The sequence below is a fragment of the Oncorhynchus clarkii genome, chromosome 18, assembly GCF_045791955.1.
Source record: "Oncorhynchus clarkii lewisi isolate Uvic-CL-2024 chromosome 18, UVic_Ocla_1.0, whole genome shotgun sequence".
Classification (NCBI taxonomy): Eukaryota; Metazoa; Chordata; class Actinopteri; order Salmoniformes; family Salmonidae; genus Oncorhynchus; species Oncorhynchus clarkii.
In genome coordinates, this window is record NC_092164.1 from 72,764,303 (window position 1) to 72,781,802 (window position 17,500).

General features: G+C 38.9%; 1 protein-coding gene across 3 annotated transcripts in view; it reads right to left on the bottom strand.

The window, feature by feature from the left end:
• The window catches only part of LOC139373885 (FH1/FH2 domain-containing protein 3-like), a 59,712-nt gene that overhangs the window by 29,460 nt on the left and 12,752 nt on the right, over positions 1-17,500 (bottom strand). For all 3 annotated transcript variants that reach the window (XR_011627622.1, XR_011627621.1, XM_071114982.1), the window contains exon 6: positions 5,677-5,817. Coding sequence is in view for 1 of the 3 variants with exons in the window: in XM_071114982.1 (XP_070971083.1) it covers positions 5,677-5,817 (141 nt within the window). In the remaining 2 variants the exon portion in view is untranslated. The remainder of the gene's footprint in view (positions 1-5,676; positions 5,818-17,500) is intronic.

Consider the following 17,500-nt stretch of genomic DNA (forward strand, 5'->3'; position numbering starts at 1 on the left):
TGATAACAGCCTGGTCACATCCAATAGTAATAACAGCCTGGTCACATCCAATAGTTATAGTTATAACAGCCTGGTCATCATCCAATAGTTATAACATCCTGGTCACATCCAATAGTAATAACAGCCTGGTCACATCCAATAGTTATAACAGCCTGGTCATCATCCAATAGTTATAACAGCCTGGTCATCATCCAAAAGTTATAGTTATAACAGCCTGGTCATCATCCAATAGTAATAACAGCCTGGTCACATCCAATAGTAATAACAGCCTGGTCACATCCAATAGTTATAACAGCCTGGTCACATCCAATAGTAATAACAGCCTGGTCACATCCAATAGTAATAACAGCCTGGTCACATCCAATAGTTATAGTTATAACAGCCTGGTCATCATCCAATAGTTATAACATCCTGGTCACATCCAATAGTAATAACGGCCTGGTCACATCCAATAGTTATAACAGCCTGGTCATCATCCAATAGTAATAACAGCCTGGTCATCATCCAATAGTTATAACAGCCTGGTCATCATCCAATAGTAATAACAGCCTGGTCACATCCAATAGTAATAACGGCCTGGTCACATCCAATAGTTATAACAGCCTGGTCATCATCCAATAGTAATAACAGCCTGGTCATCATCCAATAGTTATAACAGCCTGGTCATCATCCAATAGTAATAACAGCCTGGTCACATCCAATAGTAATAACAGCCTGGTAACATCCAATAGTTATAACAGCCTGGTCATCATCCAATAGTTATAACAGCCTGGTCACATCCAATAGTTATAACAGCCTGGTCATCATTCAATAGTTAACAGCCTGGTCATCATCCAATAGTAATAACAGCCTGGTCACATCCAATAGTTATAACAGCCTGGTCACATCCAATAGTAATAAGAGCCTGGTCACATCCAATACTTATAACAGCCTGGTCACATCCAATAGTTATAACAGCCTGGTCACATCCAATAGTTATAACAGCCTGGTCACATCCAATAGCAATAACAGCCTGGTCACATCCAATAGTAATAACAGCCTGGTCACATCCAATAGTTATAGTTATAACAGCCTGGTCACATCCAATAGTTATAACAGCCTGGTCACATCCAATAGTTATAACAGCCTGGTCATCATCCAATAGTTATAACAGCCTGGTCATCATCCAATAGTTATAACAGCCTGGTCACATCCAATAGTGATAACAGCCTGGTCACATCCAATAGTAATAACAGCCTGGTCACATCCAATAGTAATAACAGCCTGGTCATCATCCAATAGTAATAACAGCCTGGTCACATCCAATAGTTATAACAGCGTGGTCACATCCAATAGTTATAACAGCCTGTTCACATCCAATAGTAATAACAGCCTGGTCATCATCCAATAGTAATAACAGCCTGGTCACATCCAATAGTAATAACAGCCTGGTCATCATCCAATAGTTATAGTTATAACAGCATGGTCACATCCAATAGTAATAACAGCCTGGTCACATCCAATAGTAATAACAGCCTGGTCACATCCAATAGTAATAACAGCCTGGTCATCATTCAATAGTAATAACAGCCTGGTCACATCCAATAGTTATAGTCATAACAGCCTGGTCACATCCAATAGTTATAACAGCCTGGTCACATCCATTAGTTATAACAGCCTGGTCATCATCCAATAGTAATAACAGCCTGGTCATCATCCAATAGTAATAACAGCCTGGTCATCATCCAATAGTAATAACAGCCTGGTCATCATCCAATAGTAATAACAGCCTGGTCACATCCAATAGTAATAACAGCCTGGTCATCATTCAATAGTAATAACAGCCTGGTCATCATCCAATAGTAATAACAGCCTGGTCATCATCCAATAGTAATAACAGCCTGGTCACATCCAACAGTTACAGTAATAACAGCCTGGTCATCATCCAATAGTTATAACAGCCTGGTTAGTTATAGTTACAACAGCCTGGTTAGTTATAGTTATAACAGTCATCTACAGCATCTATATCGTTTAGGAATTTGTAAAGGCTTTGATTTCTGGTCAAACATGCAAAGGGAGACTTTTACGTACAGACCCCTGCCAAACTGATATCGATACGTACAGACCCCTGCCAAACTGATATCGATACGTACAGACCCCTGCCAAACTGATATCGATACGTATAGACCCCTGCCAAACTAATATCGATACGTACAGACCCCTGCCAAACTGATATCGATACGTAAAGACCCCTGCCAAACTGATATCGATACGTAAAGACACCTGCCAAACTGATAACAATACGTAAAGACCCCAGCCAAACTGATATCGATACGTACAGACCCCTGCCAAACTGATATCGATACGTACAGACCCCTGCCAAACTGATATCGACACGTAAAGACTCCTGCCAAACTGATATTGATACGTAAAGACCCCTGCCAAACTGATATCGATACGTACAGACACCTGCCAAACTGATATTGATACGTAAAGACCCCTGCCAAACTGATATCGATACGTAAAGACCCCTGCCAAACTGATATCAATACGTACAGACCCCTGCCAAACTGATATCAATACGTACAGACCCCTGCCAAACTGATATCGACACGTAAAGACTCCTGCCAAACTGATATCAATACGTAAAGACCCCTGCCAAACTGATATCGATATGTAAAGACCCCTGCCAAACTGATATCGATACGTAAAGACCCCTGCCAAACTGATATCAATACGTAAAGACCCCTGCCAAACTGATATCAACACATAAAGACCCCTGCCAAACTGATATCGATACGTACAGACCCCTGCCAAACTGATATCGATACGTAAAGACCCCTGCCAAACTGATATCGATACGTACAGACCCCTGCCAAACTGATATCGATACGTAAAGACTCCTGCCAAACTGATATCAACAAGTAAAGACCCCTGCCAAACTGATATCAATATGTAAAGACCCCTGCCAAACTGATATCAATACGTAAAGACCCCTGCCAAACTGATATCAATATGTACAGACCCCTGCCAAACTGATATCAATACATACAGACCCCTGCCAAACTAATATCGATACGTAAAACCCCTGCCAAACTGATATCGATACGTAAAGACCCCTGCCAAACTGATATTGATATGTAAAGACCCCTGCCAAACTGATATCAATATGTACAGACCCCTGCCAAACTGATATCAATACGTACAGACCCCTGCCAAACTAATATCGATACGTAAAACCCCTGCCAAACCGATATCGATACGTAAAGACCCCTGCCAAACTGATATTGATATGTAAAGACCCCTGCCAAACTGATATCAATACGTAAAGACCCCTGCCAAACTGATATCAATATGTAAAGACCCCTGCCAAACTGATATGAATACATAAAGACCCCTGCCAAACTGATATCGATACGTAAAGACCCCTGCCAAACTGATATCGATACGTAAAGACCCCTGCCATACTGATATCGATATGTAAAGACCCCTGCCAAACTGATATCAACACATAAAGACCCCTGCCAAACTGATATCAATACTTACAGACCCCTGCCAAACTGATATCGATACGTATATTTAGTTTGGGAGACATTTGTTCAGCCTTCTGTAAGTTTAAGACACACAACCATTTTCTTCACTGGTCTATTAACTAATTTAACCCCTTGGTGACGTCTTTTCAAACAGGTCTTACAATAGAAGGGAATTATTATAATTTTTACAATTTCACAATATTATTCACTCATAATGAGAAGATATATATATATATATATATATATACTGTATATAAACTCAGCAAAAAAACAAACATCCTCTCACTGTCAACTGGGTTTATTTTCAGCAAACTTATTAACGTGAGAAAATATTTGTATGAACATAACAAGATTCAACAGACTGACATAAACTGAACATGTTCCACAGACATGTGACTAACAGAAATTGAATAATGTGTCCCTGAACAAAGGGGGGTCAAAATCAAAAGTAACAGTCAGTATCTGGTGTGGCCACCAGCTGCATTAAGTACTGCAGTGCATCTCCTCCTCATGGACTGCACCAGATTTGCCAGTTCTTGCTGTGAGATGTTACCCCACTCTTCCACCAAGGCACATGCAAGTTCTCAGACATTTCTGGGGTGGAATGGCCCTAGCCCTCACCCTCAGATCCAACAGGTCCCAGATGTGCTCAATGGGATTGAGATCTGGGCTCTTTGCTGGCCATGGCAGAACAGTGGCATTCCTCTCTAGCAGGAATTCATGCACAGAACGAGCAGTATGGCTGGTGGCATTGTCATGCTGGAGGGTCATGTCAGGATGAGTCTGCAGGAAGGGTACCATATGAGGGAGTTGTTGTTGCCATCCTGTACCTGTCCCGCAGGTGGGATGTTCGGATGTACCAATCCTGTACAGGTGTTGTTACACATGGTCTGCCACTACAAGGACGATCAGCTGTCTTAGGTATCTCACAGTACGGACATTGCAATTTATTGACCTGGCCACATCTGCGGTCCTCATGTCTCCTTGCAGCATGCCTAAGGCAAGTTCACACAGATGAGCAGGGACCCTGGGCATCTTTATTTTGGTGTTTTTCAGAGTCAGTAGAAAGGCCTCTTTAGTGGCCTAAGTTTTCATAGCTGTGACCTTAATTGCCTACCGTCTGTAAATCTGTTAGTGTCTTAACAACCGTTCCACAGGTGCATGTTCATTAATTGTTTATGGTTCATTGAACAAGCTCGAGAAACAGGGTTTAAACCCTTTACAATGAAGATCTGTGACGTTATTTGGATTTTTACAAACTATCTTTGAAAGACAGGGTGCTGAAAAATGGAAGTTTATTTTCACAGATGTGATTGGTAAAACATGTTTTTGATGTTTATACAATGTTTGTGTCACAAGTGTTGGAAAACGGGGTCACATAAAAAAACTGGAAGAAAATTCTGTCACCAAACTTTGCGTCTACATAGGTCTCCCAGTAAATGTGTTTTTGTAAAACATTTCAGTGTAAATTGTTAAGAGTAGTACTTGTGCATAGAGTTGTATGGTTTGCTAATCTTTGAAATCAATGTTTTTTTGTTTGTTTGTCATACATTTTAAAGTGATTTAAATCTGAGTCGCAGTCCGTAATTCCGTCATCGTGGGGAAGTACCCCCGTTACTGTCTCTCGATGGAGAGACACATTACCTTCATGAGACCCTTACGATATCACAAAACGAGATGTTTCAGGTAAAGTGAGAGAGACATTTCCAACACAGATCCCCCTGACAGACGTACAAGTGATTCCAAGGTGCTCTCCAACCAGGATCAGTTCTCCGACTGACCCCCTGAACCTAACAGGAGTATAGCCCACCAGACTGTGTGTGTGTGCGTGTGTGTGTGTGTGTGCGCGTGTGTGTGGAGGCCACCAGTCTTCACCAGAGGTGATTCGAATGGTAGCAGATTAAAATAACAGTTGTGGTTTTGAGAGGCGTCTATAGTGCAAAGTGCCAGAGGTTAGCGTTCAGCCCCCAGCCTCTCCTATCCAGACCTTACCTATTATAGGAAGTCAGAGGTCTTAAGGGGCCTTCCACAGGGGGTATGTCTACACACGTAGACAAGGGTAAAGGGATAGATGGATTCTCATTTACTCTTGGCTGTGATCGGTTCAGTCTTGATGTTTTGATGTCTAACATACTTGTGTGTGCGTGCATGCGTGTGTGGTTACCTTGGTGACAGGTATCTCCTTGGACTTGGTCTGGAAGAGGTGTTCTAGTTTGGACGTGTCTATCTTGACCGGCTCTAGTTTGAACCACAGAGAGTCTCCACTGCTCCTGCTGCTAATGTACTGGTAGTCTGACGGACGCACCTGGAACACAACCACTAGATTAATGACCTGGAACACAACCACTAGATTAATGAACTGGAACACAACCAATAGATTAATGACCTGGAACACAACCAATAGATTAATGTCCTGGAACACAACCAATAGATTAATGACCTGGAACACAACCAATAGATTAATGTCCTGGAACACAACCAATATATTAATGACCTGGAACAAAACCAATAGATTAATGACCTGGAACACAACCAATAGATTAGTGACCTGGAACACAACCACAACCAATAGATTAATGACCTGGAACACAACCAATAGATTAATGTCCTGGAACACAACCAATAGATTAATGACCTGGAACACAACCAATAGATTAATGTCCTGGAACAAAACCAATAGATTAATGACCTGGAACACAACCAATAGATTAATGACCTGGAACACAACCAATAGATTAATGACCTGGAACACAACCAATAGATTAATGACCTGGAACACAACCACAACCAATAGATGAATGACCTGGAACACAACCACAACCAATAGATTAATGACCTGGAACACAACCAATATATTAATGACCTGGAACAAAACCAATAGATTAATGACCTGGAACACAACCAATAGATTAGTGACCTGGAACACAACCACAACCAATAGATTAATGACCTGGAACACAACTAATAGATTAATGTCCTGGAACACAACCAATAGATTAATGACCTGGAACACAACCAATAGATTAATGTCCTGGAACACAACCAATAGATTAATGACCTGGAACACAACCAATAGATTCATGACCTGGAACACAACCAATAGATTAATGACCTGGAACACAACCAATAGGTTAATGACCTGGAACACAACCAATAGATGAATGACCTGGAACACAACCACAACCAATAGATTAATGACCTGGAACACAACCAATAGATGAATGTCCTGGAACACAACCAATAGATTAATGACCTGGAACACAACCAATAGATTAATGTCCTGGAACACAACCAATAGATGAATGACCTGGAACACAACCAATAGATTAATGACCTGGAACACAACCAATAGATTAATGACCTGGAACACAACCAATAGGTTAATGACCTGGAACACAACCAATAGATGAATGACCTGGAACACAACAACAACCAATAGATTAATGACCTGGAACACAACCACAACCAATAGATTAATGAACTGGAACACAACCAATAGATTAATGACCTGGAACACAACCAATATATTAATGTCCTGGAACACAACCAATAGATTAATGACCTGGAACACAACCAATAGATTAATGACCTGGAACACAACCAATATATTAATGACCTGGAACAAAACCAATAGATTAATGACCTGGAACACAACCAATAGATTAATGACCTGGAACACAACCAATAGATTAATGTCCTGGAACACAACCAATATATTAATGACCTGGAACAAAACCAATAGATTAATGACCTGGAACACAACCAATAGATTAGTGACCTGGAACACAACCACAACCAATAGATTAATGACCTGGAACACAACCAATAGATTAATGTCCTGGAACAAAACCAATAGATTAATGACCTGGAACACAACCAATAGATTAATGACCTGGAACACAACCAATAGATTAATGTCCTGGAACAAAACCAATAGATTAATGACCTGGAACACAACCAATAGATTAATGTCCTGGAACACAACCAATAGATTAATGACCTGGAACACAACCAATAGATTAATGACCTGGAACACAACCAATATATTAATGACCTGGAACAAAACCAATAGATTAATGACCTGGAACACAACCAATAGATTAATGACCTGGAACACAACCAATAGATTAATGTCCTGGAACACAACCAATATATTAATGACCTGGAACACAACCAATAGATTAGTGACCTGGAACACAACCACAACCAATAGATTAATGACCTGGAACACAACCAATAGATTAATGTCCTGGAACAAAACCAATAGATTAATGACCTGGAACACAACCAATAGATTAATGACCTGGAACACAACCAATAGATTAATGTCCTGGAACAAAACCAATAGATTAATGACCTGGAACACAACCAATAGATTAATGTCCTGGAACACAACCAATAGATTAATGACCTGGAACACAACCAATAGATTAATGACCTGGAACACAACCAATATATTAATGACCTGGAACAAAACCAATAGATTAATGACCTGGAACACAACCAATAGATTAGTGACCTGGAACACAACCACAACCAATAGATTAATGACCTGGAACACAACCAATAGATTAATGTCCTGGAACAAAACCAATAGATTAATGACCTGGAACACAACCAATAGATTAATGACCTGGAACACAACCAATAGATTAATGTCCTGGAACAAAACCAATAGATTAATGACCTGGAACACAACCAATAGATTAATGACCTGGAACACAACCAATAGATTAATGACCTGGAACACAACCAATAGATTAATGACCTGGAACACAACCACAACCAATAGATGAATGACCTGGAACACAACCACAACCAATAGATTAATGACCTGGAACACAACCAATATATTAATGATCTGGAACAAAACCAATAGATTCATGACCTGGAACACAACCAATAGATTAGTGACCTGGAACACAACCACAACCAATAGATTAATGACCTGGAACACAACTAATAGATGAATGTCCTGGAACACAACCAATAGATTAATGACCTGGAACACAACCAATAGATTAATGTCCTGGAACACAACCAATAGATTAATGACCTGGAACAAAACCAATAGATTAATGACCTGGAACACAACCAATAGATTAGTGACCTGGAACACAACCACAACCAATAGATTAATGACCTGGAACACAACCAATAGATTATTGTCCTGGAACAAAACCAATAGATTAATGACCTGGAACACAACCAATAGATTAATGACCTGGAACACAACCAATAGATTAATGTCCTGGAACAAAACCAATAGATTAATGACCTGGAACACAACCAATAGATTAATGACCTGGAACACAACCAATAGATTAATGACCTGGAACACAACCAATAGATTAATGACCTGGAACACAACCACAACCAATAGATGAATGACCTGGAACACAACCACAACCAATAGATTAATGACCTGGAACACAACCAATATATTAATGATCTGGAACAAAACCAATAGATTCATGACCTGGAACACAACCAATAGATTAGTGACCTGGAACACAACCACAACCAATAGATTAATAACCTGGAACACAACTAATAGATGAATGTCCTGGAACACAACCAATAGATTAATGACCTGGAACACAACCAATAGATTAATGTCCTGGAACACAACCAATAGATTAATGACCTGGAACACAACCAATAGATTCATGACCTGGAACACAACCAATAGATTAATGACCTGGAACACAACCAATAGGTTAATGACCTGGAACACAACCAATAGATGAATGACCTGGAACACAACCACAACCAATAGATTAATGACCTGGAACACAACCAATAGATGAATGTCCTGGAACACAACCAATAGATTAATGACCTGGAACACAACCAATAGATTAATGTCCTGGAACACAACCAATAGATGAATGACATGGAACACAACCAATAGATTAATGACCTGGAACACAACCAATAGATTAATGACCTGGAACACAACCAATAGGTTAATGACCTGGAACACAACCAATAGATGAATGACCTGGAACACAACCACAACCAATAGATTAATGACCTGGAACACAACCACAACCAATAGATTAATGACCTGTAACACAACCACAACTAATAGATTTATGACCTGGAACACAACCACAGCCAATAGATTAATGTCCCGGAACACAACCAATAGATTAATGACCTGGAACACAACCAATAGATTAATGACCTGGAACACAACCAATAGATTAATGACCTGGAACACAACCACAACCAATATATGAATGACCTGGAACACAATCACAACCACCAATATATTAATGATCTGGAACAAAACCAATAGATTCATGACCTGGAACACAACCAATAGATTAGTGACCTGGAACACAACCACAACCAATAGATTAATGACCTGGAACACAACTAATAGATGAATGTCCTGGAACACAACCAATAGATTAATGACCTGGAACACAACCAATAGATTAATGACCTGGAACACAACCAATAGATTAATGACCTGGAACACAACCACAACCAATAGATGAATGACCTGGAACACAACCAATAGATGAATGACCTGGAACACAACCAATAGATTAATGACCTGGAACACAACAACAACAACCAATATATTAATGACCTGGAACACAACCAATAGATTAATGACCTGGAACACAACCACAACCAATATATGAATGACCTGGAACACAATCACAACCACTAGATGAATGACCTGGAACACAACCAATAGATTAATGACCTGGAACACAACCACAACCAATAGATGAATGACCTGGAACACAACCAATAGATGAATGACCTGGAACACAACCAATAGATTAATGACCTGGAACACAACAACAAACAATATATTAATGACCTGGAACACAACCAATAGATTAATGACCTGGAACACAACCACAACCAATAGATTAATGACCTGGAACACAATCACAACCACTAGATTAATGACCTGGAACACAACCAATAGATGAATGACCTGGAACACAACCACAACGAATAGATTAATGACCTGGAACACAACCAATAGATTAATGACTTGGAACAGAACAACAACCAATAGATTAATGACCTGGAACACAACCAATAGATTAATGTCCTGGAACATAAACAATAGATTAATGACCTGGAACATAACCAATAGATGAATGTCCTGGAACACAACCAATAGATTAATGACCTGGAACACAACCAATAGATTAATGTCCTGGAACACAACCAATAGATGAATGACCTGGAACACAACCAATAGATTAATGACCTGGAACACAACCAATAGATTAATGACCTGGAACACAACCAATAGGTGAATGACCTGGAACACAACCACAACCAATAGATTAATGACCTGTAACACAACCACAACTAATAGATTTATGACCTGGAACACAACCACAGCCAATAAATTAATGTCCCGGAACACAACCAATAGATTAATGACCTGGAACACAACCAATAGATTAATGACCTGGAACACAACCAATAGATTAATGACCTGGAACACAACCACAACCAATATATGAATGACCTGGAACACAATCACAACCACTAGATTAATGACCTGGAACACAACCAATAGATTAATGACCTGGAACACAACCACAACCAATAGATGAATGACCTGGAACACAACCAATAGATGAATGACCTGGAACACAACCAATAGATTAATGACCTGGAACACAACAACAAACAATATATTAATGACCTGGAACACAACCAATAGATTAATGACCTGGAACACAACCACAACCAATAGATTAATGACCTGGAACACAATCACAACCACTAGATTAATGACCTGGAACACAACCAATAGATGAATGACCTGGAACACAACCACAACGAATAGATTAATGACCTGGAACACAACCAATAGATTAATGACTTGGAACAGAACAACAACCAATAGATTAATGACCTGGAACACAACCAATAGATTAATGTCCTGGAACATAAACAATAGATTAATGACCTGGAACATAACCAATAGATGAATGTCCTGGAACACAACCAATAGATTAATGACCTGGAACACAACCAATAGATTAATGTCCTGGAACACAACCAATAGATGAATGACCTGGAACACAACCAATAGATTAATGACCTGGAACACAACCAATAGATTAATGACCTGGAACACAACCAATAGGTTAATGACCTGGAACACAACCAATAGATGAATGACCTGGAACACAACCACAACCAATAGATTAATGACCTGGAACACAACCACAACCAATAGATTAATGACCTGGAACACAACCACAACCAATAGATTAATGACCTGGAACACAACCACAACCAATAGATTAATGACCTGTAACACAACCACAACTAATAGATTTATGACCTGGAACACAACCACAGCCAATAGATTAATGTCCCGGAACACAACCAATAGATTAATGACCTGGAACACAACCAATAGATTAATGACCTGGAACACAACCAATAGATTAATGACCTGGAACACAACCACAACCAATATATGAATGACCTGGAACACAATCACAACCACCAATATATTAATGATCTGGAACAAAACCAATAGATTCATGACCTGGAACACAACCAATAGATTAGTGACCTGGAACACAACCACAACCAATAGATTAATGACCTGGAACACAACTAATAGATGAATGTCCTGGAACACAACCAATAGATTAATGACCTGGAACACAACCAATAGATTAATGACCTGGAACACAACCAATAGATTAATGACCTGGAACACAACCACAACCAATAGATGAATGACCTGGAACACAACCAATAGATGAATGACCTGGAACACAACCAATAGATTAATGACCTGGAACACAACAACAACAACCAATATATTAATGACCTGGAACACAACCAATAGATTAATGACCTGGAACACAACCACAACCAATAGATTAATGACCTGGAACACAATCACAACCACTAGATTAATGACCTGGAACACAACCAATAGATGAATGACCTGGAACACAACCACAACAAATAGATTAATGACCTGGAACACAACCAATAGATTAATGACTTGGAACAGAACAACAACCAATAGATTAATGACCTGGAACACAACCAATAGATTAATGTCCTGGAACATAAACAATAGATTAATGACCTGGAACATAAACAATAGATTAAAGACCTGGAACATAAACAATAGATTAAAGACCTGGAACATAAACAATAGATTAATGACCTGGAACATAAACAATAGATTAATGACCTGGAACACAACCAATAGATGAATGACCTGGAACATATTAGCAGTTGACGTTATTATTCAATAACACAGACCCCAAAGCAAATCAGGTGGAGAAAAACAGGTTAATTCAAAGAGGACAAATCATGGGGGAGGTAGATGTTCATTCTCCCCTGTCCTCATTGATTCTCTCCTCAGTGATCCTCTCATGTGGTTCTCTCCAGTAAACAGAGGGACAGGATATAGTTTATAACCCCGCCCTAGCCTGTGGTTGACCAATTACAATTCCTTGCAATAAAACTGGGCCAATGGCTAAATAACAAGTATTCTATTTCCGACTCAATATACAGGCAACTTCCTCCCATGTCTCTGCATTAATCCCCTATTACAGAAAAAACACTATTTCCAATGATCGTTACTCTACTGACTTTTCCTCCTCTGTCTCTGCGTTGTGTATTTATCTTCCAAATATTCTTAGAAACACAAACAATACATTAATGACCTGGAACACAATCATAACCAATATATTATTGACCTGGAACACAAACACAACCAATAGATTAATGACCTGGAACACAATCAAAACCAATAGATTAATGACCTGGAACAAAATAATAACCACTAGATGAATGACCTGGAACACAAACACAACCAATAGATTAATGACCTGGAACACAAACACAACCAATAGATGAATTACCTGGAACACAAACACAACCAATAGATTAATGACCTGGAACACAACCAATAGATTAATGACCTGGAACACAACCAATAGATTAATGACCTGGAACACAACCAATAGGTTAATGACCTGGAACACAACCAATAGCTGAATGACCTGGAACACAACCACAACCAATAGATTAATGACCTGGAACACAACCACAACCAATAGATTAATGACCTGGAACACAACCACAACCAATAGATTAATGACCTGTAACACAACCAAAACTAATAGATTTATGACCTGGAACACAACCACAGCCAATAGATTAATGTCCCGGAACACAACCAATAGATTAATGACCTGGAACACAACCAATAGATTAATGACCTTTGAACACAACCAATAGATTAATGACCTGGAACACAACCACAACCAATATATGAATGACCTGGAACACAATCACAACCACTAGATTAATGACCTGGAACACAACCAATAGATTAATGACCTGGAACACAACCACAACCAATAGATGAATGACCTGGAACACAACCAATAGATTAATGACCTGGAACATATTAGCAGTTGACGTTATTATTCAATAACACAGACCCCAAAGCAAATCAGGTGGAGAAAAACAGGTTAATTCAAAGAGGACAAATCATGGGGGAGGTAGATGTTCATTCTCCCCTGTCCTCAGTGATTCTCTCCTCAGTGATCCTCTCATGTGGTTCTCTCCAGTAAACAGAGGGACAGGATATAGTTTATAACCCCGCCCTAGCCTGTGGTTGACCAATTACAATTCCTTGCAATAAAACTGGGCCAATGGCTAAATAACAAGTATTCTATTTCCGACTCAATATACAGGCAACTTCCTCCCATGTCTCTGCATTAATCCCCTATTACAGAAAAAACACTATTTCCAATGATCGTTACTCTACTGACTTTTCCTCCTCTGTCTCTGCGTTGTGTATTTATCTTCCAAATATTCTTAGAAACACAAACAATACATTAATGACCTGGAACACAATCATAACCAATATATTATTGACCTGGAACACAAACACAACCAATAGATTAATGACCTGGAACACAATCAAAACCAATAGATTAATGACCTGGAACAAAATAATAACCACTAGATGAATGACCTGGAACACAAACACAACCAATAGATTAATGACCTGGAACACAAACACAACCAATAGATGAATTACCTGGAACACAAACACAACCAATAGATGAATTACCTGGAACACAAACACAACCAATAGATTAATGACCTGGAACACAAACACAACCAATAGATGAATTACCTGGAACACAAACACAACCAATAGATTAATGACCTGGAACACAAACACAACCAATAGATGAATTACCTGGAACACAAACACAACCAATAGATTAATGACCTGGAACACAAACACAACCAATAGATTAATGACCTGGAACACAAACACAACCAATATATGAATGACCTGGAACACAAACACAACCAACAGATGAATGACCTGGAACACAAACACAACCAATAGATGAATGACCTGGAACACAAACACAACCAATAGATGAATGACCTGGAACACAAACACAACCAATAGATGAATGACCTGGAACACAAACACAACCAATAGATGAATGACCTGGAACACAAACACAACCAATAGATTAATTACCTGGAACACAAACACAACCAATAGATGAATGACCTGGAACACAAACACAACCAATAGATGAATGACCTGGAACACAAACACAACCAATAGATGAATGACCTGGAACACAAACACAACCAATAGATGAATGACCTGGAACACAAACACAACCAATAGATGAATGACCTGGAACACAAACACAACCAATAGATGAATGACCTGGAACACAAACACAACCAATAGATGAATGACCTGGAACACAAACACAACCAATAGATGAATGACCTGGAACACAAACACAACCAATAGATGAATGACCTGGAACACAAACACAACCAATAGATGAATTACCTGGAACACAAACACAACCAATAGATGAATGACCTGGAACACAAACACAACCAATAGATGAATGACCTGGAACACAAACACAACCAATAGATGAATGACCTGGAACACAAACACAACCAATAGACGAATGACCTGGAACACAAACACAACCAATAGATGAATGACCTGGAACACAAACACAACCAATAGACAAATTACCTGGAACACAAACACAACCAATAGATTAATGACCTGGAACACAAACACAACCAATAGATGAATGACCTGGAACACAAACACAACCAATAGATGAATGACCTGGAACACAAACACAACCAATAGATGAATGACCTGGAACACAAACACAACCAATAGATGAATGACCTGGAACACAAACACAACCAATAGATGAATGACCTGGAACACAAACACAACCAATAGATGAATGACCTGGAACACAAACACAACCAATAGACGAATGACCTGGAACACAAACACAACCAATAGATGAATGACCTGGAACACAAACACAACCAATAGATGAATGACCTGGAACACAAACACAACCAATAGATGAATGACCTGGAACACAAACACAACCAATAGATGAATGACCTGGAACACAAACACAACCAATAGATGAATGACCTGGAACACAATCATAACCAATAGATGAATGGATAGTGTTCGGGAAAGGATCATTTTTATGATCTTTTTTAGGTCAAGTCTTCATTCAATCCCGCTGTATAAATTTAACCCCGAAGAGACCGAACCACAGGTTCTACATTAGATCACAGCCATAAATACATCAATGGATTTAATCATCAAAGCCTACTGTATAGAAAATGAGTCATGATGACTATCAAATCATGATTGTATTATGATATACACTGAGTATAGCAAACACTAGAAACAGCTCCCTAATATTGAGTTACACCCTCAAAACAGCCTCTAGGGGCATGGACTCTACTGCCTCAATTATTCGGGGCATGGAATATTTTGTTCGTTCAGTGTAAAGAGCAGGTGTTCATAATGTTTTGTGTACTCAGTGTAAAGAGCAGATGTTCACAATGTTTTGTTCGTTCAGTGTAAAGAGCAGGTGTTCATAATGTTTTGTGTACTCAGTGTAAAGAGCAGGTGTTCATAATGTTCAGTATACTCAGTGTAAAGAGCAGGTGTTCATAATGTTTTGTTCGTTCAGTGTAAAGAGCAGGTGTTCATAATGTTTTGTATACTCAGTGTAAAGAGCAGGTGTTCATAATGTTCAGTATACTCAGTGTAAAGAGCAGGTGTTCATAATGTTTTGTATACTCAGTGTAAAGAGCAGGTGTTCATAATGTTCAGTATACTCATTGTAAAGAGCAGGTGTTCATAATGTTTTGTATACTCAGTGTAAAGAGCAGGTGTTCATAATGTTCAGTATACTCAGTGTAAAGAGCAGGTGTTCATAATGTTTTGTGTACTCAGTGTAAAGAGCAGGTGTTCATAATGTTCAGTATACTCAGTGTAAAGAGCAGGTGTTCATAATGTTTTGTATACTCATTGTAAAGAGCACAGGTGTTCATAATGTTTTGTATACTCAGTGTAAAGAGCAGGTGTTCATAATGTTTTGTGTACTCATTGTAAAGAGCAGGTGTTCATAATGTTTTGTATACTCAGTGTAAAGAGCAGGTGTTCATAATGTTTTGTATACTCAGTGTAAAGAGCAGGTGTTCATAATGTTTTCTATACTCAGTGTAAAGAGCAGGTGTTCATAATGTTTTGTTCGTTCAGTGTAAAGAGCAGGTGTTCATAATGTTTTGTATACTCAGTGTAAAGAGCAGGTGTTCATAATGTTTTCTATACTCAGTGTAAAGAGCAGGTGTTCTTAATGTTTTGTATACTCAGTGTAAAGAGCAGGTGTTCATAATGTTTTGTTCGTTAGGTGTAAAGAGCAGGTGTTCATAATGTTTTGTATACTCAGTGTAAAGAGCAGGTGTTCATAATGTTTTGTATACTCAGTGTAAAGAGCAGGTGTTCATAATGTTTTGTATACTCAGTGTAAAGAGCAGGTGTTCATAATGTTTTGTATACTCAGTGTAAAGAGCAGGTGTTCATAATGTTTTGTGTACTCAGTGTAAAGAGCAGGTGTTCT